The sequence below is a fragment of the Pavona decussata genome, unplaced genomic scaffold, assembly GCF_977016875.1.
Source record: "Pavona decussata unplaced genomic scaffold, jaPavDecu1.1 SCAFFOLD_201, whole genome shotgun sequence".
NCBI lineage: Eukaryota > Metazoa > Cnidaria > Anthozoa > Scleractinia > Agariciidae > Pavona > Pavona decussata.
In genome coordinates, this window is record NW_028145609.1 from 617,916 (window position 1) to 645,634 (window position 27,719).

General features: G+C 37.6%; 3 protein-coding genes and 1 long non-coding RNA gene across 7 annotated transcripts in view; 3 read left to right on the plus strand and 1 right to left on the minus strand.

Annotated features, from left to right (window-relative positions):
* LOC146461179 (uncharacterized) overlaps positions 1-7,999 on the plus strand; it is a 32,546-nt gene extending 24,547 nt beyond the window's left edge. The window contains exon 5 of one of the 2 annotated variants that reach the window (XM_085087053.1): positions 5,886-7,999. The gene's annotated coding sequence lies outside the window, so the exon portion shown is untranslated. Of the gene's footprint in view, positions 1-5,049; positions 5,361-5,885 lie in introns of those variants that run through there. The other variant, XM_085087054.1, reaches the window with a different exon arrangement.
* LOC146461180 (peroxidasin-like) overlaps positions 1-27,719 on the plus strand; it is a 163,516-nt gene that overhangs the window by 7,445 nt on the left and 128,352 nt on the right. The window contains exons 4-6 of one of the 3 annotated variants that reach the window (XM_085087036.1): positions 1,045-1,311; positions 3,013-3,162; positions 4,389-5,060. The exons of 1 other annotated variant lie outside the window; for it this stretch is intronic. In XM_085087036.1, coding sequence (XP_084943162.1) covers positions 1,045-1,311; positions 3,013-3,162; positions 4,389-4,939 — 968 coding nt within the window. In that variant the 3' untranslated portion in view covers positions 4,940-5,060. Of the gene's footprint in view, positions 1-1,044; positions 1,312-3,012; positions 3,163-4,388; positions 5,061-27,719 lie in introns of those variants that run through there. One more of the 3 variants, XM_085087035.1, reaches the window with a different exon arrangement.
* The window catches only part of LOC146461181 (uncharacterized), a 90,257-nt gene continuing 71,954 nt past the window's right edge, over positions 9,417-27,719 (minus strand). Inside the window, exons 2-9 of the long non-coding RNA XR_014857467.1 lie at positions 23,968-27,716; positions 22,860-23,740; positions 21,174-21,302; positions 18,645-18,728; positions 14,587-14,665; positions 13,801-13,945; positions 12,396-12,487; positions 9,417-10,775 (exon numbers count right to left, since the gene is read on the minus strand). This is a non-coding gene — a long non-coding RNA (uncharacterized LOC146461181). The remainder of the gene's footprint in view (positions 10,776-12,395; positions 12,488-13,800; positions 13,946-14,586; positions 14,666-18,644; positions 18,729-21,173; positions 21,303-22,859; positions 23,741-23,967; positions 27,717-27,719) is intronic.
* Positions 24,575-27,719, plus strand: part of LOC146461182 (uncharacterized) — a 31,734-nt gene continuing 28,589 nt past the window's right edge. The window contains exon 1 of the mRNA XM_085087051.1: positions 24,575-24,704. The gene's annotated coding sequence lies outside the window, so the exon portion shown is untranslated. The remainder of the gene's footprint in view (positions 24,705-27,719) is intronic.

Sequence of the window (27,719 nt, forward strand, 5' to 3'; positions counted from 1 at the left end):
ACCTTCGAAAATTTTATTTCTCAAATCAATTGAAGAAAAGGGTTATAAATGTTGCATAAATCTTGCTTTAAAAAAGTTGATTTATCTAATAAATTGTTCTTGTAAAGTACTTACTCTAAATAACACCTTTTGAGCGTACAAAGAATCATTTCTCATGAAAGGCGTTAGTCGTTGCGATTTAAAATAGACTGCAAGTGGTCCCTTTCTGGATAATCGAGAGAGCGCGAAATAGCCGAGCGTAAAAGCGGCGAGATTCTATCCCCTTTTCGATTTTTCTCCTCGCTCCAGTCTCGCCGCTTTTTTACTCGGCTATTCCGGGCCACCCGAAGGGACCGTTTGCAGTCTAGATTTAAAATGATAGCTCAAGTAATCGTCTGGGTCACGATTATATAGCATAGGTGCTGATCGTGACGTTTTAACCTCTATACTGCTGGTATTTGTCAGGTAATGGCGTCGCCTAGCTCAGCCTGGCTGTGTATCAACATCGTTGATAATTATTGGTGCATTTCGATTAATAGTGTTAATAGAATTGAAATACCAGCGGCCTGTATACCTCAGTACGATCAACGACGATCGAAATCCCGTAATCGCTAACAACCGAACTGGCGAGAATCGAAACGTGCCATCGTCGTCGGCCATGGTGCTACTTGAATTGCATGCACAGCTAATTGACAGCATCGCCTGATGAAGACCAACATATATTGCGGGAGAACGGTCGCGATCATTACCTATGCTACACAATCGTGAGACAAAGGCGAGATTAATTTGACTTATCAAAGTATAAATTGAATGAAAGAACTTGAGCATAATGCACAAGTGATTCACAAGTTCAATTATTATTATTATTATTATTATTATTATTATTATTATTATTATCATTATTATTACTATTATTATTATTATTATTCTTATTATTATTATTATTATTATTATTATTATTATTATTATTGTTATTTTTAAAGGATCAACAAAAAGATGCAGGCATGAATGAATTCACGAAACTTACCAAACAGCATTAACCATTAAGACGTTCATTCATTTTAGATTATCGTCCAATCAACACACGTCTGTCAGCTGACTATGTTGTTGTGAATGTATCCTTCAACATCACGTGCAGTGCACAGGCCAACCCACCTGCAAAGTATCGATTCTACAAAGAGCAGGAGAGTTTATTTAACTCTACAACTGGCAGTAATGCTGAAACATATACAACGAAAGTTGGTGAAAGAGTAAATCAGGTCAGCTACAGATGTATCCCGTTCAATGATTATGGAGATGGACCGACAGAAACGCTCACTTTAACAGTGAAAGGTGAGTAAAATACGTCTTTATTTCCATGTGAGGTTGTTCCTCTATAGTTTTTCATAATATAGATATCCTCTGTGTGGCTTGGGCAAAAAGAAAAAGAAAAATTCTACGTACATCAGCTCCAATTACTTTGAAAATTGAAATAAAATATCGTTAAAATCTATTAAATTTTACAAGAGGCAATGGTATTTGAAAACTGTTCCACTGACTACTTTTGCAAAATTTAATAAATGCCACGACCTCCAAGTTTAGCCTCATCTTGCTTTGCAAGTTTTAAATGAAGAGTAACTTCCACAGATAGAATGAGGCATTCTGTAATAGTCTTGTAATATTATCATTCACATAAAATACAGCCAATCAGACTTTTTTATATCGTTATATCGCGCTATCTTCAGTATGTCCTCGGTCTGTAAGATACATGTGCCAATGACCTGCAAGCTGCCGTTGGTAAAAACCGAATACATTTACTAGTGGCTCTGATAGCCTAGTGCTGAGAACCTAAGACAATTAACTATGAAAACTTTTGAATGCAGAGGTCCACACAACGCAGGAATTAAACTTGCTGGTAATTTTGCCGGATCTCTCTTGTGAAAGACCTCGTGTCAGGCGTCACTTGAACGTGAAAATACAAAACTGAATGCAAGGCTGGCACTACGGCAAAGGGCAGATTTATTAGTGACCAATATTTCGACTAATAGAATTAGTCTTCCTCAGGGCCAGAGCTATACTGAAGGAAAATATAATAACGGCTCCTTAAATTAAAGTTTGAAAAATACATGGAAAAACATGATTGGCTAACACATGATATGATGACAGCGTACTTGTAAATATGAGATAACAAAAATATACTAACGGCTCCTAAAATTAAAATTTGAAAAAATACATGCAAAAAAATGATTGGCTAATACATGACATGAAGACAGCGTACTTGTAAATATGAGATAACAAAAATATAGAAGTGTATAATCAAGGTTCAGCGTTCGTTTTTCCTGTTAATGCCTTCTAAAGATAACGTTTTCCCTCTATGAATTAGAAAAGCCTCGCGTGCCTTACGGCGGGAGGCATTGATGGTGGGTTGTAGTTCGAGAGGGATAAGTCGCATGTCCGCAGAAGAGTGACCTGGTAAGTTGAATTGTGTAGGGACTGCTGCTGTGGAGTTGGCGTGATGTGGGTTGTTTGTCGCTTGTCTGTGTTCTGTGAACCTTTCACGGATCGTGCGTTTGGTTTCCCCTATATACTGTTTTTTACATTTTTTACATTCAATCATATATGTAAGGTTAGTAGAATTACAGGTTATATACAAGACAAATAAAACAACATATAACCTGTAATTCTACTAACCTTACATATATGATTGAATGTAAAAAATGTAAAAAACGATGTTTGTGGGATAAATACGTTAAAAAAGGTTATAACTTGCCTTATAATAATAATAATAATAATAATAATAATAATAATAATAATAATAATAATAATAATAATAATAATAACTACTTATATAGCGCTTATCCAGTTCTGTTCTAAGCGCTTTACAAAGCGCTTAGAACAAAGCGCCTTAGTTTCAGTAGATCTTCCAAGCCTTTTAATCGCTGTCTTTTTTCCAAGGTTCCTGCTTTACTTTGTTCTTTATTCAATTGTTTCTGTTGTTTTTAATTTGCTTTACTGGGAGTTAATATACATTAACATCAATTTTTATAACTTCAGAACAACGGGGCTGGTATTTCGAAGTTCCTGCAAGATCATGCAAGGACATCCAGGAGTATGGTACCTCTAAGGGAGATGGGGAGTACTGGATCAACCCTGGATGGAGTGGCGATCCATTGAAAGTTTACTGCGACATGACTACTGACGGAGGTGAGGATCAAAAACTTTCCACCTCACCCATTTTCCTGCGTGAACGTGTTAAAAGTCGATTACCTCGACTGCGCTTCTCGGCACATCCGATGGAAGCTATGAACTAAAAAAAAAAGGTTTTTTCCCTTTTTGTTTTCTTTGGAAGAAAACCTCGACATACAGCACGGGGACATTTTTCCAAGTGTTCCTCGCACACGAGTCCTAATAACAATCTTGTTGCAAGCCAAGACATCATGTGTACTTTAAATACGATTAGTATTGTTTTTGGGTGTCTGGTAACGTGAGGTTAGAGCAGATTTCTTTTCTATCCGTGAGCAATTTTTTGAGACAAAGTAAGCTAACAAAATTTTCGTTCAAAATCACATTTTTTTGAACAAATATTTAATAGCAATTTTATGCAAACTTTCCCGTCGTTTTTAAGAGAAAATCATGAGTCCAAGCCAAATTTAATTCGATTTAACGACCATATTAATGAAGAAGGTAAACTCGGAGAAAACATATTTCAATGTTTGGCGGATTTGCAAATATGAAATAAAATCTAGTTTTCTGCAAGAAATAGAGGTTGCCGAACACAGTTTTCAAGTATACAGGTGTTAGTAAACGTTATTTACATACCAAGTAGTTCTAGGTGCCCCAGCATGGTGGGATAGCAGGGGGTGGCATGGTGCAAGATTAACTTAGAAAGAATGTACTTTGCTACTTGTTGTTAAACTAGGCAGCGTTACCATGGCAACGAACAAGTTATTTATCGCCCAAGAATAAAATGTTTTCTTTATTTTTAGAAAATGCAATCCCTATATTTTGTCCATTTTGTATCTCCAGGAAAACTCCTAAAATACTTTACCTTAAAAAAACAGTTCATTTGCATTAAAACCAATCAACATTTTTTTGTCAAATGAGCATGCAATGCTTCAATTGGGTTTTTACAGCAAAGGAGAAACGCATGTACTTAAATTTTGATTACTTTGAATTAATATAACAAATTGTTGTGAGTCACACATGACTCACACATGCCAAAGTTGCTTATGTCACAGGTTCGTCATTAAATGTTGAAAACCTTCAGGCGTGGCCTTAGATAAATTCAATCGTTATAAATCTGATGTTTTCACCTCGCGTATTAAAAAATAAAAACACAAAATACGCAGAAACTTGTATCAATTTTACAGGCTCTTATTTTTCCTGCTGCTTAATGATCATACATAACAATTAATCTCCTCTGACTTCAGGGGGCTGGCTTCTTGTCTCCAGTTATGTGATGCAAAGCTCAACACCTCCCTCTAAGCTGCCACTTAGCACTTCACTCCTTGGAATAAGCAGCAATCAGATGTTTATCACAACAAGCGTCATGAAAGAGCTGAGAACATACCTGAACTTCACTCAAGTAAGATTTCACTGCAAGAAGCAAGGGGGGAACACATTCCATATCGCCACGGCTCTTAACAGCACAGGTGAAGCTGCGGTCCAATACTTTAGCAATGAAAGGGATGATATGCCTGACTCTTGTGGTTCGTATTTGAGAATGAGTGACGACAACTCTAACCTAGCTAAAACTTGTAATAGGTGGGGAAGAAAATACAATGATGCCTACGTTGGTAAATGGGGGATTGAATATTTAGATAGCGCACAAGTTGGACTCCCTGAAAAACGGTTATTCGATCACAATGCACACGTAGCAGGTCATTATCATTGGTTACTTGACCATAATAACAGGTGGGAATGTGATGATCACCATGTTGGAGTATCTTCTGGGGATTTCTGGAAAGTGTTTGTTCGATAAAGGCTTTAGATTGGCGCCACACTTCCTTTTTTTTATTTGATAAGGTTTAACAGTAAACTAGTAGCCTAAGCCATTTCAAAGCTTCGAGGGAAGCTTACCTTGTAGTAGAGTAACATTTTGAATCTCCTGGGTAATTTCAACTCTAGACAGATTCAAGTGAAAGTGTTTTCGTCGATAGCAACTAAACTGTATTATGATGTTGTTAATTAGTAAGAGTGATCACAAGGGTTTATGCTGTTACGGACGACAAAAACAACAAAATGTTCCTTATTATAACGAATAATTTCAAATAAGCACAAAATTACCGTCAATCCACATTAAGCGTGACCAGTATTTCCCAGAATGGAATCTTGATCATTTTTCTGGAAATTTTTCCAAAAACAAAACAAAAAAAAACATAAACTGAATATTAATAATAATAATAATAATAATAACAATAATAATAATAATAATAATAATAATAATAATAATAATAATAATAATAGTACTCTCTTTATTAAAATATTCCAAGTAAAATGTTATTTACAGGTTAAAAGGAGAGAAAAGAGCTATTAAAACCCATTTACAATTCTTTTCGATTAAAAAAGACTATTTTTAAGCATAATAATAATAATAATAATAATAATAATAATAATAATAATAATAATAGTAATAATGTAAAAACTTGGAAAACAATTGTTATTCTTGAAAGACTTGATGCTGTAATTTAAGAAAAATCATAGCCTTATGACGTCAATAGACTAGAGAAATTTCTACGGGAACTCTGAAATCTTGTTGGCGATGTAAATTTCAAAATTCCGTTCAAAATTCAAAGATACCGGTCACGCCACTCACGCGAGACGTGGATTGACTCTCTTACAGCTTAACATGGGATGAAAATTCCGGGTAAACATGCAATACACAAATAGTTGTCACTTTGCTTCTTTTGTTTTATGTTGTTATCGAGGTTTTTGTAGTTTTAAAGACATGTTTCTGCATTTATATAATATGGTACAAAAAAATAAAAATAAAATTAAAATAAATTTGTATGAGAGACTTGAATTTACATGCCGAATTTGGTAGCTTAATTTGAGTTCCCTAGGGATTTGTAGTGATTCTTTGATGTTACGCCAGAATTTAGTCGTAGCATGATTTGATAGATAAAAAAAAATCCGGCGAACACGCGTGCCTCAGAATTCTGAAGATGATTGTAAACGCGAGAGGAAACAAGATGTTGACAGATGCAAATGGCGAGATGTTTTAGGTCGGACTCGCCAACATAGCAAGCATTCCGGCTTGTTACGACAGCGACTGGAGCCTTTTTGGGACAGGGTCCTTCACCCCAAATATATTGTTACAATTAATATGATAGTGCTTACAGAGCTGTCTTATCTTATATTGAGCAGCTTTGGAAAAGTAACCTGCATAAGGTAATTTGTAAAAATGTGTTGAAGAACTCAGGAACCCAATAGACCAGTGTAAGGTTTCCGTGTTTTGTTGATACAGTCAACTTTCTTGTAAGCGACTACCCTTGGTGCACGACAAAGTGGTCGCTTACGGGAGGTAGTCGCTTACGGAAAAAATCAACAAACTAAGCCTAATACAGGATAGATTAATTAATTACATAAAAATATTACCTTAGCAGCTAAAATTAGGCAAATAGAAACTAATTTATTTGATTTTTTCACATCTATTTATTCTTCTGATGAAACTTTGTCTAACATGGTTCGTGGTTCATTTTGGAACAAATCACTGTAACAATTCCCGTTTACCTACAGATCTAATTATAGCCATCTTCTCTGTCTGCAAACTGTCGTTATCTTTCAGCAGTCCGGGAATGCGTCATCAAAGTCGAACTTTGGTCACTTCTGAGTAATGATTTACAAGCGATCGTACGTGATTATGTTGGGTGGTCGCTTACCGGAAACAGAAAACAAAAGAATTTGTGTAATTTCTGGCCAAAAAAAGTGGTCGCGGTCCCTTAAGAACTTTGAGTGATGGTCGTTTAAGAGAGAGACCTTGAAACAGTATTTAACTGAGAAACAAAACGGTTGTTTACGAGGTGGTCGCTTACGGGAGGTGGTCGCTTACGAGAAGTGGTCGCTATGAGAGAGTTGACTGTATATGTTGGTAGATATCATGCGTTTGCGTAGAATGTTCTTTACATCGTTGTGAAAACAATTCAACGTACTTATTTATCTTCTAGATTCTGATACAACAAAGCTTGTATGAACATGTTGTTAATCAGAACATTAAGAAACGGCAACTTGTGGTCGACCTCCTTTTCCATAGTAAACCGAATATAAGGATGCTAAGAGTCAATATCATTAAAAAAAACATAAGAGCACCATGCTCTGAGTCAGACAAACAAAAAGCAAATCAAAAGTATCCTCGACATAGAATAAAACATTGAAAGATGTGTAGGCTTGTAACCACAGACGTTCATGGAGGTCCTATGATAAGGTTGGCTAGGAGAGGAACAAGGGGAGATCCAAAAGCCACACCATCGATCTGATCATAGATTGTCGTATCTTGATCAACGTTTAATTTGTTAAATACGTTACACATATGCTACATCTTAGGCCACGTTCAGACTAGCTACCCCACTGCTCGGTTCTCGGGAAAACCGACCTCTAGCCTGAATTTAGCTTTTTGTCGGTGCTCGAGCAAAAATCTGAGCACGTCCACTACCTCCAAAGATAGTACTAGGGCACTGTTCCTGGGTACGGACACTGATCTGCACAGGTTTAAATTTTCAGTTCCCAAGCTTTTGCCCCATGCCTCCCAACGATACAGTAAAAACAAATAATGTCGGGCGCTAAATTGACGAACGAGAATACGTTTGCTCTTTGGGCACCAAAGAGTCTGGACAATGTCCTTTTCAGTGCCGGGAACAGGGCCCAGGACAGGCCTTAGTTACGCTTTGCACAAATAATCTGCTTGTTTCCTATAAACTCCGTACAAATACTTGTTCAAGTTCGGTAGATTACGTACGTAAGGGAAGGTGTTAAATTGTATCAAACCATGCGTAAAATGGAAACTGTATGCTTATAATTTACAATAAACTAACAAGATAGATAATTCGTTCTTGTTGTTATTATTGTTGTTGTTTTTATTTTGTTTGTTCTCGCGAAAAAGCAACGCTTCATGTGCACAGTTTATTCTTATTTGTGAAATGAATTTAATTGCTGTTGTTAGGCATATTTTTTAGTGTCGAGTTCTGTTAATTTTACCCAAAGATCGATAGCTTTTGAACAGACAAAACTTCTGCCTGACACTTAGGCGACGATATATCGTGGGCAACTAAAATCAAGCAATTTTCTGTAAGATTGACCAGAATACATGATTTATTATTAAACATTCGGTTAAAAAAATTTACTGCAGAAATTAAATGTGTTGATGGTCTTCATTATTTGTTACCTTATTCCCCATGAGATTTGAAATGAAGTCTATTGCACGTTTTTTTTTTACGATGTATAAAGTTGAGTGTACTTTGAACTATTTTAGACGGTGTTACAATATGTTGAATAATAAAAGTTCTCATTATATGGCCAATTATTGTATCCGATATAACGCGCTCTGATTGGCTAAATTGAGGGCAAAGTGCTACCGTAATGCACACATGCATGCTTTATAGTAGATATTAATGCCAGGAAAATGTTGACTTCAGTTTTCTTGCCCATATAATTTTAAATGCAAAAGAGGACGTGCGGATAAAATTTACGGGAACAAACGGACGACCGGTTAGCTCTGTGGGACGTTAAAGAACCATTGGCATTGTTAGAAAAGAGTAGGGCGTGGAGTTTCCGGTGCCATGGTCCATCTGATTAGGGCTTTCATTGGTCTGGGTGGGTGGGGTGAGATCATATATGCAGCCAGAGGCGCCCTCTATATGCTGACGTCCGATATCACCCTCAGATCCCTCCGCAATTCAGCCACTAGCAGTTGTTCATTCACCCTGAAAAGCCCCAAGGGGAGTGGTCAATTGCAATTTCAATTACAATTACTTTCGGAGGTACTCCACTTTTCCTACGGTTACTGCAAGTTCGGAGCGAATGGAAAAAAAATACTTTCGTTTGACATGTTAATTTTCTGGGATTTCGAACTGAAAATTTGGGCTAAAAGAAAGTGCCCTTGTGCCCTACAGTTTTTCTTAACGCATACGAAGACGAAATGCTTGCTGACGCGGGGCTGATTTCATTCCATGGTATATACTTCATGGTGGAAAGCCACCTGTGCACCGCTAGTGTATACGTCATGTATAACTCAAGTTCTGTCCTACACAAACAAGAAACGCGAATCCCGTAAGGGTGCGCATATGAGACGATAGTAAGCAGGGAAATAGCATTCAAGTTCGCTTCCTTCCTCCTAAGAAAATACTGCACTGTAATATAAAGACGCCTCTGTGTTGAGATCCGTTAGGCTTGTTTCCGAAGCGAACCTTCCCTGTCATCTTCATAACAGAGAGGGCTCCAGTGACGAGAAGGAACAGCACACGTGACAGCAATAACTTTAATACATCAAATCAATGTTATTTCGTACACAATCTATACAGGTATCAAGGCCATTTTAAACACAAAGTAAAGATTATCACAAATACGTGCAACAGCGCACACTAGGTCTAAATGAACTTATGATTTAGCCGCCAAAGCGATTTTCTAATCACGCTCATGAAACAAAAAACGGTTACCACATCTCGTCGAACAACACACCTACAAATGAAGTTGGAAACAAATCAGTGGACCAAAGATAACACCAACACCAAGAAAGAAGGGAAAAAATGTTGTTTTTCTTTTGCTCCTGGTTCGTTAACCCTTAAAGCCCCAATATTGGCATGTATTTTCTCCTAACTGCTCTCCAAATATTTCTTATGCTTCTATTGGGAGAAGTTCCTTAATCATCAAGACTTAACCTATCGTGATATTTCCTTTTTTCTCACGCCCTGAACGATTGTTGAAATTGTGAAATTAAGGAGAAATTACGTGCTGGTAAAATTGGGGAATTTCAGGGTTAAAGAAGTGAGTCTGTGATCACACCACAATACACAATCTTTTTACAGCGTACAGCTCTGTATAGGCATATGCTAAACAACCGAAAACACTTAAAAATGAAACACCGCTCTCATGTCAATTCGTTACCACAAGGCAGCGGGTCCAGCACAAGCTAAAACATAGTTAATTGAGGGACTGGTTAGGAAACCTTGCCATGAAAACAATGGTGCTGCAATTGATGTAGGAAGGGCCGCTACCCTGCTCAATCATTTGTTTTAACGTTCACACCACAGTTGAATGTGTTAACAAAAACGTTTCGATAGGTCAGTTGCTTCAACACATTCCAAATTCTATTGTTGTATGTGCAGGGTCAAGACCAAAAAGGCAAACGAAAACATATAACAAAGAAGTTTGTCAGGTTTCAAAACCATTGCCTTTAATTAACTAAATATGTTTCCAATAAATCTTAAACATATCATCAGTCATTTTGGTTGCTTCTGCCAAAATGAGAAAAAAAAAAGGAAGAATTTCAAAATAAAAAAGTAGATCAGTTTCATCTACACCAGATGCACCTGTAGTTGTCCACGAAATAACAAATCTGAAAAGGGCTATCTTTGTCTTTTCATACAAGCTAGTACTTAGTAGAATTCGATTCTTTACGGTGACAATGCCTACTTGAAATCATCAATAATTAAAAGAAGTAAGTCACCCAAACAGATGTACTTATGTAGTCCAGTCCAAAGTTCATCCACGGGACAAACATAGCAAGTGTTATGATCAAAGCAAGCATGGCCGACAATTGAAGTGAAGTGTGGTTACAGTGAGACATCTTGGTGCAGAAGAGCTTGCACAAGTTACATAGAAAACTGCAGAGAAAAAGAAACAAAAACACTTTAGCTAAAAGGCGAATTTTGCTGTGGACAATTTGTGCATAATTTTTCAATTACCATATCAAAGACGAGGAAGAGTCTTTCATCCGATTTCCAAAAACCGAGAAGTGGATTGGAAAGACGAGGAGCAACTGATTTTTTTTTAAGTAAAAAATAAATAAATAAATAAATAAATAAATAAATAAATAAATAAATAAATAAATAAATAAATAAATAAATAAATTAATTAATAAATAAATTAATTAATTAATAAAAAAATCACATTATTTAACTGTCAATGTCTTTAGCGCGGAGAACCAATTGGGGACACTTTCTAAATCGACTGGGAATTTAGAAGTGCTGGTTTTTGAGGAGAGGAGAAAACCTAAGTACCCGGAGAAAAATCTCTCAGAGGGAACCAACAACAAACTCAACCCACACATGACGCCGAGTCCGGGAATCGAACACGGGCCACATTGCTCTCACCACTGCGCCATCCTTGCTCCCCAACTTGTAAGGTGTTTGGAAATCGAATGAAACACTCTTTTCGAGTGTTTGATATAGCTTCAAAAACCATTAATAATTCTTCGAGAAAACCGAAGCAAAAATTCACAAAATTTTATGATAATTAAGATCACATTAATTTCCAAACCTCCTGCTTTGCAGGGACTTTGAGTCTGGCCTTCACCTTGCCAAGCACAAACGCACAACAGAATAAAGAAACCAAAAAATATATCGACTTTTTTTTACAACTTTACTCATACTTCACTGAGGTGGATTGAAGTCAATTTACATGTACTAGTCAACAAACGAAGAGGCGAGAATAAAAGATCCCCTCCATTGTAGAGCCGATTAACGCTCATCCACAATTAAAAATTAACCAAGGTTTTCATCTCACTCAACCTTCAACCTTCAACCTTTCTTTACAATTAGCTTAAAATTAGCCTTAAAAACATTCTTAACGAGCGAGAAGAAAACCTTGGTTAACTTTTAATCGTGGATTAGCGTTAATTGGCTATCGAACAACCGGACCCAGGAGATGAAGGCTTTATGATCAGTCAGATGAAAGATAGCACGACTGCTACAGAACAGGATAGCCAAATGGATATGGGGGTTAGGTTCTAAAGAAACTGTGGTACTGCATTAGTGGGAAGAAGAAATGAATGTTTGGTTTATCAACAGAGTTGATAACTAAAGGGAAATTGGCCACCGTGAAGAGATTTGAGTGCTGATGTTTTGGGAGTAAGCCCTCAAATCTCTTTACAGAACAGCCAATTTATCTTTAGTAGTTATCAACTCTGTTGATAAACCAAACATAGGATAGCCATAGCTCGGTTTGGACATTTTATTCATCTGCATCCAGTCCAATCAGTCTTGCCCATTCTTACTCTATGGTTCATTTCATTTGACAGGCAACTAACAGAAATCATTAATCTTTGTAATTATCATAAATGATAATTATCATAAATGTAAGAACAAAGAAAAAAAAACTGAAGAATTCTGGTAGTTTGAGTCAAATGTCCTATTTAAAGTTTCCATTAGACAGTGTCTGCATAGCTTGAAACCCAGTCAACACTCTAATAATTTATTGTTAGACTTTCGAGCAGGGTTTAGAACCTGTTAAGGCTTCCTGTGCAAAATACCTCACATCTACATCAGCATCCGCATTCAGTTTATCAAGGACTGGTTTGATCTGTGATTTGATGGTACTGTAAAAACAAAGGCAGCATATTTTTAGCCTTTAAACCTAACTCAATACTGACAGATGAAGAAGGGGGAAGTGAGTGGGGACTGGGGGCAGATGAACCCAAAACTGTTACCTTTCTTAATTTCCATAAAGATTACAAAATACAGTTCCAGTTACAGTTCCAATGACAATGACAATTTATATTGTGCCAAAAAGCCAACAGTTTGAAGGCACTTTACAAAAGTGAGAAAACTTCATAAAAAACAAGGGTGTTAAATATGTACAAAAAATTGGCAAAGGTGAAAATTAACCAGATATTAACTAAAAGTTCTTTTAAAAAGAAACGTTTTAACCTATTTTTGAAAAAAAAAATCAACTGAAGTACAGTTCCTTAAGGTTACCGTAGACCTTTAGAGGTGTGTCACGTCCAAGTGATGTAGCGCGTCCAGTTTAAACTGTAGATACCTAAACCCCTATATCAAATTAAAGCTCAAAGTCAGCTGGCTATCAAACTATACCAAGAATTTTGAAATGAAAAAGAATTCTCGAATTTTTCATGACCTCTAAATGCGAGCGTCCGAATCACCTTTTAAAAACTACAAGTCAAAGTGAATTCTGTTTTTCGCTAATTAAATTTGCTCCTCAGTCTCCTGACCCAAAGCGCTAAAAAACGTGTCTGCGTTTTGCCATGTTCAATCGCAATGAAAAGTTATCGAACATTTTTGAAATAGGATAAAAATAATGTGGAGTGATCGTACAGAAATCACTGAATAGGAGAAAAAATATTTCGAAAGAAAAAATTTGCAGACACGTTTTTGTTGTTTATATGTTAAACTAGCTACTGTCCAAATTTGAAGGCAAACGAACAAATTCCCTTTGAGTTTTAGCTCTTTGAAGTGGCACCTCCAAGTGAAAAAATTGATTGGAGAAAACAGTGCTAAAAATTCGGCAATTCATTTTATTTCAAAATTCTTGGTTTAGTTTGATAGCCAGCGATCTATAAGCTTTAATTTGATATGAGGGTTCAGGTATAGTATCTACAGTTTAAATCGGACGCGCTACATCGCTTGGACACAAGACACCTCTGAAGGTATACGGTAACCTCAATTCAATGGGTAATGAGCTCCATAATTTAGGAGCATGGACAGAGAACATTGTCTCCATAACTCTTCAAATTAGAGAAAGGAGTAACAAATAGATTTAAAGAAGAAGATCTAAGGTTGCAGGTAAGGGTGTTACAGATGTAACCACAAAACTGTTATTGTAATTGTTTTGTTTAAATGACAGCCACCACAAAATGCCACTGTTTCATTCAACAGAAGATGAAGTACTTACTTCTCGTCCAGAACAGGCACAATTTTTCGTAAAGTTTTGGCGACATTAAAACGAATGTTTGCCACAGAATCATCAGCTACTTGCCAATCACAACAGGTAGCATGAGTTTGACCACACTTTCAGGTCCCATGACTTCTGCTAAAACCTGCAACACAAACAAGATGAGTGAATTTCAAATAGGCTTAAATTTTAGCAGCAACTGACAAAAATAAAATTGTTAACAGTCAAGCACCAGGGTTCAAAACTGACGGAGAAGTTCAAAGGAATTTTCTGGCATCATCATTAATTTTTATGGTCTATAAGAATATAGACCATAGAAAACTGCCATTGATTTGGTTTTTACAATAACCTGGTAAAAGTATGGTGGAATGGGCTTTATTTTCCATTGAGAAAGCGTGTGCATTACATTTGACGTCATTTTTATTGTCTGTACTCTTATAGAGAATAACTATGAGCCAATCAGTAAGCAGGAATTTTGACAGTTATTGTAAAAAATGTGATGGCCCAGATAAGAGGTGTGAAGAAGACTACCGGAGAAGCTGTTCATTCCTGCTTCAGAACTAGTACTACAGCAAGAAGGCAAAATACTAAAACAAAAGAAGCTGTAAGACATTAGCTAGCACTAGTGTAGCACTAGTGTAATGACTAGTGGTTGCATCACACATTTTATTCGACATGGATAGTAACTAAACACAAGAACAGAACAGAACAGAACAGAACAGAACAGTGCTACATGTATGTAAAGACGTTGTTTACAGCAATCACTTAATATGATCAGTCACTTACATTTACTGAGTACAGCGTGCAGCTGGTGAAGGTAGTTTGGGTTTGTGGCCATGGATAACACCTTGGGAATAACTTGACTCTAAAGGAAACAGGGAAAAGGAGAACTGACTGAAAAGCATTTGAGCACAGCTGCTATATATGATGAAAACAGTAAGTAGTTTCCATTTGTCATAAATGTTAACTTTGATGTTTACGAAATTCTTTTGTAAATATTACATTAAATTATAATTTCCTTTCACAGAATTGTAATTCCCAGTCCCTTGCCAGTAGTTGTTAACTCAGAAAGTATAAATTGTTCCATATGATTTGTTAACACATTGTAATTCACCTCAGAGCACCAGTATGTGATTTTAATAATTGAAACCACTTTAATTTATAAAAGTTTATAAACTATCAGATATTAATTGCTTGCATCCATCTGGGCCCAGTTGTTCAAAGCCCGATTAAGCTACAGTTAAGCCTAGATTAACGAGAACTTTGATACGCGTTTCATTACTAAACAATAAAGATTTTTCAAAAAGATTTTTGAACCTCAGTTTTGACATTGAATTTTCTTTACCAGTAGCTTAAAATTAGATTTTAAAAACATTTTTTACGAGCGAGCTGGAAACCTGGTTAACTTTTAATCAGGGATAAGCCTTAATCATCTTTCGAACAACCGGGCCCTGGCCAACACTCATGTGATGCAATGTGCCTCACTAAAACTGGGACATGCATTGTGCTGTTAGAAAACTTCACTCACTTCCATGAAATGAAAGACATTATTTGGAAACCTCAATTAACTTTATTCAGGTTAAAAATACCCATCCTGAATACTTATCACTGGACACTATCTATTCCTTATATGTAGAACTTTCCCTATATTACTTGATCTTTGCTCTCAGAAAAAATGATTGCTTGCTGGAACAGAATGATTACGTCTGCTGACAAATATATATGCATATTTTTTTTGTGCCAAATGAATGTTTATTATGTAGACCTAATTAAAGCATTTACAGCTGTATTTGGCATTAAAATATGCATAGATATTTCTTCCATTTGAGCAAGCAAACATTTTTCTAAGAGCAAAGATCAAGCAATACAGAGAACTACATCTTTTAGGCCATATCCCTTGTAAAAATTTCAGCGAGATCTCGCCGAGATCTCGGTTATCTCGCCGAGATTGGCGAGATCTCGCCGAGTTGACCGAGATCTCGGCGAGATTTCAGTAATTCTCGGCGAGAATTTTAGCGGGAAAAAATTTCTGCGAGATCTCGCCGAGATCGCGTTAATCTCGCCGAGGTAGGCGAGATGTCGCCGAGGTAACCGAGATCTCGGCGAGATTTCAGTAATTCTCGGCGTGATTTTTAGAGGGCAAAACTTTCAGCGAGATCTCGCCGAGATTGCGTTAATCTCGCCGAGGGAGGCGAGATCTCGGCGAGGTAACCGAGATCTCGGCGAGATTTTTAGAGAGCGAAAAACTTCAGCGAGATCTCGCCGAGATTGCGGTTGCGTCTTCCATCTCGGCGAGATTCGCGGCGAGATTTTTAGGGGGACCGAGACAGGCGAGATCTCGCCGAGACAAATGCGATCTCGGCGAGAAAACCAAAATCTTGCCGAGACAACCACGATCGCGACAAGACCCCGCGATCTTCGCCAGATTCGAAACGAAGACATGTGAACTCTTCAGTGGTAAGGATTAAGTTATGAGGTTGAATGAGTTAAAACTTCACTTTAACCCTCGGTGAAAATAATGTTTGCTTTCATTTTTTCATGCTATAACTGGAAATCGATGAGCTTTAATTATTAAATTGATTTAAATTGTTAGCCGGGATCGCGCTTCGGCAGATTAATATTAAGTGCGCGTCTTAAGATAAAAGTGAGAAGAACGCTGCTCATACCGGACGCTCGTTAACATACTTATTTACTATCATAAAATGAATTCATTGACCTGATAATCTTATCGTTTTATTGTCTAAATCTTTAACTCACCTCTTTAGGCGATTTTTGTCCCTCAAAAGGCGTTTCAGTTATGTCGTAATGCCTGCTGCGAACGATTTTTCGGTACAGGTAGCACAATTTTTGAAAACGCGTTCTTTCCCTTTTCATTACACTGTCTTCAGTTGTCGACATATTTTGATTGTGCTCTTTTCCCTCACAATCTGTCTCTCAATCCTCGTAAGCAACTTACCGTCTCCGCGGCTTGCCACTTGACAAATGGCGCGAAAGTCCCTAACAACAACGTGAATTGGGCGATGTGATTGGTTAATTCAATCACGCCACCCGGCGATGCTCGCGTAAGCTAAAAAAAAGTTTGACTTGAGGTTTACGAGGCCACAAAAATTAATCCTGCTCTTAACCGCAGAAAATATGAAAAGTTAAGCTTCATGACAAGTTAACCATTCGATTATGGCTGAAAATCATGATAAAAGAACCTGTGGTCAACCGGAGAATAGCACACAAGGGATATGATGAGCACTGGTCAACAAAAATGATACTGATTAAGTTAACAAACTACGGTATCCGAACTAACTGAACTAAACTGAACTGCACACTATAAACTCAGTCACTGCACATTTTTTACGGAATACGGAATGTCCTGGATAATTAAGGTGCTGGAGAAGGAGGACTTAAAATTTGCTAAAGGGATGTTCAAGCTCGTTAAGCTATAAGCGTGTTAAGAATCAACTCAGTGGAAGTGACCATCAAGTTTGCGCAAGAATTGAGATTTTAATGGCTTTCTTCCACAGCCTTGTATCTCTTGATTGAGAAAGAGGTTAGTTTCTTATATTATTTATCCGTATTTCATCTTACTTAATAGCTTAAAGAAACACTGCGAGTAAAAGAGTTTGTTTAGAAATCGATAGAAGCTTTCACAAAGCGTAATTAGCTACACGAACGATTTTGTCTTTATAACTCGAAACCTCGAAGGTAAAATTTTTGAAATAAATTGTTGGTGATTCACAACTTCTATATTCGTTTTCAATTTGAAGCAGTTAGTTGGCATAATTCATTTACATCATAAGCTTACCGCTTAGTTTTGCTCTTTTGTCCAGATTTCCCAGCCGTAATGATTCAAATGATAAGGTAGAAAGTAAGTGGTTGTTTAGGCCCAGTTCAGACGCCGAACTTTTCACGAGCCGAACTTAATTCAAATTAAGGTCGGTCCAAATCACGAAAATCCCGTCTTTTGATTCAGACGCCGAACTTAATTAGACGAACTTAATTTACTTGAAGCAAAACCAATCGAAATGTAAGCGTTTTTTTTTAGTTTTAATTTTTTTATCTGAAATACGTTATAATAATTTATGCATTAGGTTCGGCTCATGAAAAGTTCGACGTCTGTATCAAAGCCGTTCCAAAGCCGAAATTCCCGGCTGAGCCAGGCGGGAAGAACGGCTGAGCCGTTCCAAATTGAAACAGCCGTTCTCAAGTGATTCAGACGCCGAACTTTTCATGTACTTAATTCGAGGTATTAGGTTCGGCTCATGAAAAGTTCGGCGTCTGAACCGGGCCTACTTACAGAAGTTATATATTCACTTTTTCGTGGAAAATGCTTAGGGGCGTCTTGAGAACGTAGTTCGGTTATGAGGATCCTTCCAATGTTATTCCGCTGATTAAGAATTTCAAACCAAAAAGCTTTACTTTCACGTCTGACGATCAAATTTTCAGTACACCGCTGCAGATGCTTGCTCGCCGAGATCCCGCCAGGGATTCCTCGCTGCATTTTTTTAGCCGTCTAAATTCTCATCTCACTGAGATCTCGCCACTAATCTCTCCGCGTTTTTGGCTGCCGAGATTTGGCGAGATCGTCGCGTTTTTGGCCGCCGAGATTTTCATCTCACCGAGATCTCGCCACTAATCTCGGCGCGTTTTTGGCCGCCGAGATTTTCGTCTCACCGAGATCTAGCCACTAATGTCGGCGCGTTTTTGGCCGCCGAGATCTCGCCCGCGATGTCGGCCGAGATCTCGGCGAGATCTCGGAAAAATTTTCACAAGGGATAACACATGTACATGATTGTACATTCAAAGTTTTGTTTTTGCATGCCACTAATTGTCACATGTTGCCATTTTCTTACCTGAGCCCATTCTGCTCCAAATTTTTCCACTTAAGCTTCTTAAAATTAAGGTTCTTTGCTGCAGCTTCTCGGATTAAGCATACACTAAACAAACAAAACAAAGTAAGAAATAAAGCTTACTTTAAGGGATGAACGTGCATGATTAATTCACAGGTTGAGTACTTTAAAATGAGATTTTTGGGAAAATTAAGAGAAAGTCCCATTCTGAGTAGAAATCATTAACTATCAAATACACTGCTTGTACATGTAGATCTGGAACTACACAATGAGACAGGAAAAACTTGCCACAAGTTAAATCTTACCATGATCTACCAGCCAAGTCATGCACAGGCTGTTAATTACCTTCTCGTCAAAGAACTGACCACACCATGTATTTGATATATAAAACGTTACACCAACCATTGCCAACTGACAGAAAAGCAATCATGATAAATTTTTAATAACTCAATGATTATGGGGAAAGACAAGACTACTGAGCCAGCAGCATGGCCCGGATATAAACGGATAAAAGCCTGGCAGTCTTCTACATCCCAGCTGTCATTAAAGCAACGAGAGAAGTACTGTCTCTTCGTACCAAGGTGCAAGTCATTAGATATATAATATATATAAAATTCTCTCTCATATAGAGGCTCATCTTTATAGAATTTTGTTAATTACAACGACAAGGAGGCAGCAGCGCCCCCAGACTTGAACTATCTCAGGAAGTGGGCAGGGCTTCTGATATTATGCGATGTTGCGATTTCGCATAATTGACCTAAAATCGCAACAAATCGCACAATTCATGAAAAATCGCAGAATTTGTACAAAATCGTACAATTTAAGAAAAAAAGAGCAAAAATCTCGTTTAATGTTAAGTTCTCTGATAATTTAAATGTTATCTCAAGGAGTTTTTTCTTTCAAAAGGCGTTAAAAATCACCTGGAAGCGTTCATTCATTGAACAAGCAAACAAACAGGCGTTCTATGCATTGGCACGGAATAAACAATCCTTTTATGTAAATACACCAATCACAATCATTGATATATTTTTAAGATGTCATTTGATCCCTTCATACTTGTGATGTAATGGTATTGGCGTGAAAACTGCTCGATAGTCGTTTGCAATATGTAGTTATTTTGTTTTAATTGAAACAAACATCCTCAAATGTATGGATAAGTTTGTTGTTAGAAAAGCCGAGCGCTTCTTCGTAGGAGAAAAAAGATCGCACCTTCCTGTAAATATTTCGGCGAAAGACAAGGCAAGAAAGTACCCCGAAGGAACGTTTCATGTTGACAATGGTCTGTTGGTTTGCTCTTCGTACAACATAGTGGTTGATCATCTTCGAAAGTTTGTGACCTTGAAGCTGAGTCACACAAGCGGAACGCAGAAAAAAATTGCTGGTGGGAAGCAACAAACGCTGACTTGACCAAATTAGCAATATCCGTATTTCAATAATTTGTAATGAGGCAACAAATGATTTATTTCAGCTGTTTCTTCATTTTTCCGTGCTCTTATTGCTTCTTGAACAGCAAAAAATGGATTATGCTCCTCTTAGACCTAATAAAACAAGGTTAAATTAGCTAAAATGAAATCGCATAATTTGCCGCATAATAAACCTTTCTTGCCGCATAATGAGACTTAAAAGTGCCGCATAATTTCCAAATTTTTTTCGCACCCTATCAGAAGCCCTGAGTGGGTTAGCACTGAGAACTATTTTAAAGGTTTTAAGTTTGACTGTAAGTCGTCTGCATCAACCACACGTTACAGACAATGGGATTTTGTCTACTAATTTAACCATTGTATTTATTATACCTGAAATATTCTAAAGTAACATAGATTAGGTTAGCTTAGGCGTAAACACACAACCCCACAAGCTTACAGCTTTGAAAACTACTGTGTTTAAATAAAGATTATGTATGTACATTAATGTATACATGTATGAATGTACTGTCACAGTAATTTTGCTGTATTTTGGTCAAAACTGCTCATTCCAAATATTTTACAAAGAACTTGGTTTGTAACATGAAATTGTTGTTATAACACCGGAAAGAAAACATTAAGATTTTCTCCCAGGAAGAACAACCTACGTGTATAATCAGTTTTTAGCGACTTCGAATTCTCTAAAATACACAGAAAGAACATGAAAAAGTTGGTCTTTTTTCAAGTTGCAATCCACTTCCATCCTAGCCATCCTAGCTGTACCCATAGTTACTGTAGTTTCTGTGCATTAGTAGGGTTATTGTTAACAAAACTTGACCATTACTTTAATGATTCCATTGGGAAAAAAAATGTTTTGTTGGCTATTCATAGTGACCCTATATATAGGTGCCCCTTTATGACACACAAGTTTAGCACTTCAATTTCTATATGGCACAGGCAGGTCTGGATCCATTGCTGCGCAGCATCTCCAATAACTTCAGTGCACAACAGAGCGTGCAGACCTGTTTTCAACAGCTCAAATGATTGCTAGCGTAATACAGATGACAACACATTATTGGGTGATTACACAATGTAGGATACAACAAAACAGTTATCATGAGAGCAAACATACCAACTGACTGGCTAGCAATGGCATGTGCTCTATGGTTGCCAGCCGTACACGCCATTTAGTGTCTCCAGAAAGCTCAGCTCAAAGATGGCAGGAAGTTTAGGGACTGTGACAACTGGTTAACACCAATTACTGAAGAAAAGAAAAAAATCAACACAAAGCTTTAGAAGATTGTGAAATATCATGATTGCTCACAATTTAGTATTTTGGCAAATGACGTAAATCTTGTATGCAAGGTTAAAATACCTGGTACTAGGTTTATTTTATTCACCAGGCTTAACATATTCCATCACATTATTCCGATTGCGCATATGCCACACATTGACATTCCAATCCTAGCTGCAGTATGCAGGATGTTTTTCCTACGAACATAGTTAAACGGCCTTAGCTCCCACAAGTCTCCTGTAGCTCAGTGGTAGAGCATCCGAACTAGTAATCGGAAGGTCTTTAAGGTTCGACTCCTGATAGGAGCACTCGGGTTTTTTTTTTTTTTTTTTTTTTTCAGAGTATGCCTGGGTCATTTACTGATAAATACATCATTCTCCTGTTTGTCCCTCAGTTTGGTGACGTTGACTTTTCTTTCCCATTAGCTTACAATTAGCTGTTAAGGACCTTCTTAGTGAGCAAGCTGTAAACCTTGATAAAGTTTTAATTGTGGATTAGCGTTAATCGGCTTTCGAACAACCTGGCCCAGGTTCATGCATACTGAAGGAATTAGAAAAGAATTAAAAAGTTGTAAATGATGCCAATTGATTTTAATGTTAAGTGATGTACACTTCTTTTTTGTTTCAGGGAGAATTAAATGTTTCAATTGCCAGGGGTGGGGGCACTCCTATAAGGAGTGCACCTCACCCCATTTACAGAAGGGTGCTGCTAATTGGGGTAGCTGCTGTGGCCGCCGTAGTGGCCAAAGGAAGAACAGGAATGGCCACAACAGCGGCCACAGCGGCGCCTCAAATAGCAGACACTATGTTACTTTACAATTTTTTTTTCGTTTTAAACTTTTGTTACCATCAGTTCCTTTTTGTCACCTTGAATTTATGCTTCAATTAAAATGATGAAAACAAAAAACCTTACAGCTGTAGTACTGTTGTGTTTTTTTCTTTATTTGAATATTGACCATCACTGAACTGACCTTACAAAGAATCAATTTCCATCACAACCCATATTATAGCTATTAGCCTTTAATTGAAAATTTTGAGAGGACAATTTGTAGTGGAAAAGTTAATAAGTCAGTAGAAAAACTATTTTGGTTTGGTTTGTTTTTTCTATCCGCAACTAGATGTACTGGTTTATTAAATAATCTCCTCTTGAAGACATGATAAAAGGCATTAACTGTACCACTGTTACCTCAGAGTTTGCTTTTTGATCACAAATTAAAAGTGATTTAAGGACGGTGCCAGTACTCTAGCGAAGTATTTTTGCCTGGTTTATCACTATGCGGGAAAAGCAGATTTTAGTAGCAGCTATTGAATTCCAAAAAGAAAATTGAGGGCAACTGGGCATTCTTTTAGAGATAACTAAGCAACAATTCTAAAAGGCACTTTTTTCCAAATTGAAGCTTTATAATCTCTGAAAAATGCATGGTTACCCCAAATTTTCTTTTTGGATACCGAAATCACTTGCTAAGTTCTCCTTTCTCCGCACAGTTTTAAAGTGCCCAAGGTAGCTGTATTAGTAGGCACGTACCTCCTATAAGAAACTCGAGTAACTCAAGATGCGCAGAACGTATGCGTGGTAACAATAGTACACACCGTTCTTATGCACCTATCATTGTCCATCCCCCCGGGGGGGGGGGGGGGGAACCCCAGGCAAGTACAACTTTGTATAGGGACTTTATGGGAGATTTGAACGATTATTTTACCCAGGAGGTGGGGGAAATGAGAGAGGTTTGGTTTCCAAAAGCCTTGCACCACAGGGAATTAACAGGGGACTTTGTACACTAAGAGTGACAAGTCTGTGCAACTCTTTCGCTAATGTTTTTAATCTATTGTTTGCCTGCAAATTCTTACCATGTGAAAGTCCAAGCCAACACAGCGGAGGTACATGTACAACCTGAAGAGGAGAGACCCTGGGAACGAGGTTGGCAGTGGTACTGTGTATAAGCACCACAATTTGACACATAATGTTAATAAGCTGGTCGGGCAGCAAGATGAAATGTTGAAATTGTGTGAAAACCATGCAAAAAAAATAACCTTTTTTGTATTGTAGTTTTGGCAGCAGATTTGAATAAATGAACACGTAAAATTTTAATTGACGTGAACACTGTTGCTTATTATTTTTAAGTCAAGTACTGTTTTCTAGCTAGTCAGGTAAGCTGGGCCATCTTAATTGATCATTAAGTTTACTTTGGCTTCATACTGTTCAATTTGATCCCCCTCTGAGAGGGGGAATTTGTCCCCATTAAGGGGGGGGGGGGGAATTACGAACTTCGACAGGATCCTTTACAAAGTCCCCTCCCTTGCCTGGGGTCCCCCCCCCCCCCCCCCCAGGGGATGGCCGATGATAGGTGCATAAAGACTAATGCTTGAAACATCAGCACTTGCATTTCTTGATGATGGTTAGTTTACCTTTAAATAAAATAATAAAAAAAAATGTTATAACAATAATAACATGCTCATCGTTTACAGGTTTCACGAGTCAACTAAAATGGTAACAAATTTTTGTACACCGCTTGCTCCTATTGTGTAGTATAAGCTTATACACTGTAACTCGACCTTTTGGAAGTACTACCGGTTATATAATTATTCTTAGAAACAATTTGTTTAATTTGTTTTCTTGACGAACTCGATCTTACCTCTTTGAAAACATCCACATCCTTCAGATAACACGTTAGGAATGCATGACCATCTGAAAATTCTAAAAAATTTTGAATAGTAGTGGCATCATCGCAGGTTACGCTACCCAACAGGGTAAATTTACTCGCAATTTCTTCCGATGCTAGTTTAGTTTTGAAAGTAGTACCTATGTCACCCTGCGAGCAGAGCCTCCTTTTGTCTTTTTCTTTACTGAGGAGATCAGAACGCCAAAATCGAGCAAGCAAAAGAAAGGCTCTGCTAGCAGGGTGTACCTATGCTTTCCGTCGACCACACAGTAACCTCTTGGAAGCCGTGTTGCTGTAATAAAACGAGAAGCTTTGCCTCTACGTCGTTAAGTAAACCGCAAATTCAATTTCGACTGCCCTCATTGAATAACTTGAAGTGTACCTGCGTGAAAACTGGCGTCAATTCCCATTGAATGCAAAGACATCGATATGTAGTTTGGCAAAGAAATATGTAGCGACCGCGGACTGGGGCGCAGCAATCTATGATTGACAGCTTAGTGTTCGCATTAATGCCATTGGACAAGAAAGGGGGTGTGCGAGGAGGTGTGACAAAAAGGCCTGGTCACTGAGCCAAATGAACAAATGTCGGACAAAAGTTTTGAATCTCTCTGTTATCTTTACTGAAGTTTAACAAATTACGGTGCAGTGAGTGTTGGAGTGGAAGGTTATCTTCAACAGTCCAGCGTTTTGGAATTTTGAATACTACCAAGGTAACACAAATTTACCCCTGAAAAGGATAAGATGCCTGACGGAAGCCTATTATTAATTTTACGCTCGAAGTGCCAGTACTCGAAAACTATTACTGGAGAGGAATTTTAAGGACGGAGCGAAGTATTTTTGCACGGTTTATCACCATGCGGGAAAAGCAGATCTTGGTAGCGGCTATTGAAATCCAAAAAGAAAATTGGGGGTAATCACGCATTTTTTAGAGATAACTAAGCAACAATTATTCTAAAAAGCAGCAAAATACAAAGCAATGTATGGCGCTTTTTTCCAAATTGAAGCTTTATTATCTCTGAAAAATGCATGGTTACCCCCAATTTTCTTTCTGGATACCAAAATCACTTGCTAAGTTCTGCTTCCTCCGCATAGTTTTAAAGCGCGCAAAAATATCCCTGTAATAGTAGGCACCACCCATAGGAAACACGAGTATCTCCAGATGCGCAGAACATATGCGCAGTAACAATAGTAGGCACCATCCTTAATACCGTTTTTATCAAGTCTCTTGATAAACCAACATTCCTTTCTACTGCCTACTAACGCAGCACCATAGTTTCTTTATAAACTAACCATTATCCTTATATAGCGTAATGTTTCGTGTGGAATTTGCTACAGAAACAAAATACGCAAAGATTTCCGCACAAACCCAAAAACAATAATTGTTCTTTGGTTTGTGGGGAAATCTTTGCGTGTTTTTATTGTAATGTATACTCTCGATTGCAAAAACGTTGACGCCCTGTAAAGTATAAACCATCAACGATGAGACCCAATGGCTTTGTGGGTATAAGTGTAGTCAATTTATTTGCATAATGTTCTCTCTTTGTGCGACGGTTGTTGTCCAAAATTAGTTACATGTGGTGAATGATGGAAACTGTCCAAGCTTTCCTTAAAGTGTTCAAGTTGGCCAACACGGGCCAATTTGAGTGATACACAATTCACAATTTGCCTGAGTTCAAAACATATACAATGAACTTAACCCTTTCACTCCCATGGGAAATGTCGTATTTTTGTAAAACGGCAACTGTGCACCTCTACACCAACTGTAATACACCAATTAAAAGGTTTTATCTGGGGCATTGTATAAATCATTCCAGCTATATAAGACAAAGGAAGTAATAGAAGAGAATGAAAAGTGTTTAAAAGGAGAAAATAAAACCTTAAAATACATCTCACTTCTCTTATACACTGGGTATACCCCTAAACTATAGCTTAATTTGCAGATCTCAGCACATAGTTTTTTGTCAAATGGTGACTTGGTCTTAAAAGTGTAAGAGGAAAAAGTTACAAAAAATGGAGGGGTGGTTAATCATGTCTTATGTAGGAGGGGGGTAAGATTTTATGCTTCCATTGTGCAGATCTCTCCAAGATCTGTTTGGTGTCCAAATTTGATACAAATTGACCCAATATTGGGCACGTAATGACTTTTTGTGCCATATGGCACTCTTGGGAGTGAGAGCTGGGTTAAGCAATATTTGGTAGAAAATTATTCGGAAGAATAAGTCAGCACTGCATTTTTTTATTGCGAAGAGTGAAAATGGTAAATTATTGATTATAGAAATGAGTTATTGTTAAACACTACCCACAATTCCGTTGGGACTCCTTGTTCACAGTTTATGCTTTTTAGGTGTTTTTGCAATTGAGTATACACACCACTAGTACAATGTATCATACTAGCACTCTTCCACAAACTGCAAGAAAGCAATATTATGCAATTACACAGTCGAACCTCCCGTAAGCGACCACCCATAATGCCAAGGATATGTGGTCGCTTTCCAGAGGTCAGACCACAGAGGGTCTAAATTTCGGGTAATTTGCATATGGTAATTGCAGAGACCTTATAACCTTGGTGCTTATCGCACACCAAAGTACTGTAAGTAATAACTTTTCTTTACTGACTGCCTGATTTAGGAGGAAACAGTAAATGGCATTTTTGCAATGTTACATTTCAAGCGTAAAACATCTTCAACTTTTGCGTTTGTTTGTTTGTTACATAATCCAGTTGACGTTCTTTATCGCTTCAATTTTTCTGTTGGTATGAGTGATACAATGTTGAGAGAGTCATCACCGGTAATGCATGTACATACATGCTATTTACAAGATAAGAGTCAGAGTTTCTTTCCTACCAGGGATTCAACCTGATTAAAGGTTGTTTCAGTGTATACTATTGCTTCAGTTCTAAGCTATTTTGGGAGACACTTCCTGTAGCTCCAGCTGTGAGATTTGAATACGGCGTCCGCGGTAATGATGTGGGCCAATATGTTACAGCGACACATTTTTCAATTTCTGCCCGTGAGAGATACAGCAGAGTGTGTCAAGTGGTTGCCTACGGGAGGTTAAAAACAATTGAAAATTTTAAACAATCATCTCTAAATGTGGTCGCTTACAAGACGTGGTCCCTTATGAGAGGTAGTATCAGACCTACGAGAATTTTCATCTATAGTGATTTGACTTGAAAACTTTTGGTATTTTGGAAAAGTGGTCGCCAATGAGAGGTGGTCAGAAAGGGAGGTTTGATCAAATTCACAACAATACTAACAATTTTGAAAAGGGGGTGTACCCCAGGAGGGGGGGATTCTCTTATAAAAGGGGTGGGGATCTTTCTCGTCTTGCTTAGGGGTGTAAATTTTGAATTTTGGTCTCACTTAGGGTGTTTTGGGTAAAACGCCATAAAATTATATATTTTAGCCGTGAAAGTCTTGTTTGGGGTTGCATGCAAAAAGTTACTGTATTTTTGTATTTGTCTTTGTTTTAAAATGGTCTCTTTGGGGGGGTGGGGGGGGGAAGGGGTTTAAAAAGTTGGAGTTATGCCCAGATTGGTCCTGTTTAGGGTTTTAATGCAAAACTTCTGACTAGCATCCCCACCCCTTTTATATGAAGGTCCTCCTGGGAGGTGTACACCACCATTATGATTGTCAACAGGGTACTGTATAGAAGAAATTACATTAAATAATAACACAGGGTTCCCGGTCTTTCATGGCATTTTTAAAGATCTCTTTTCAGACCTT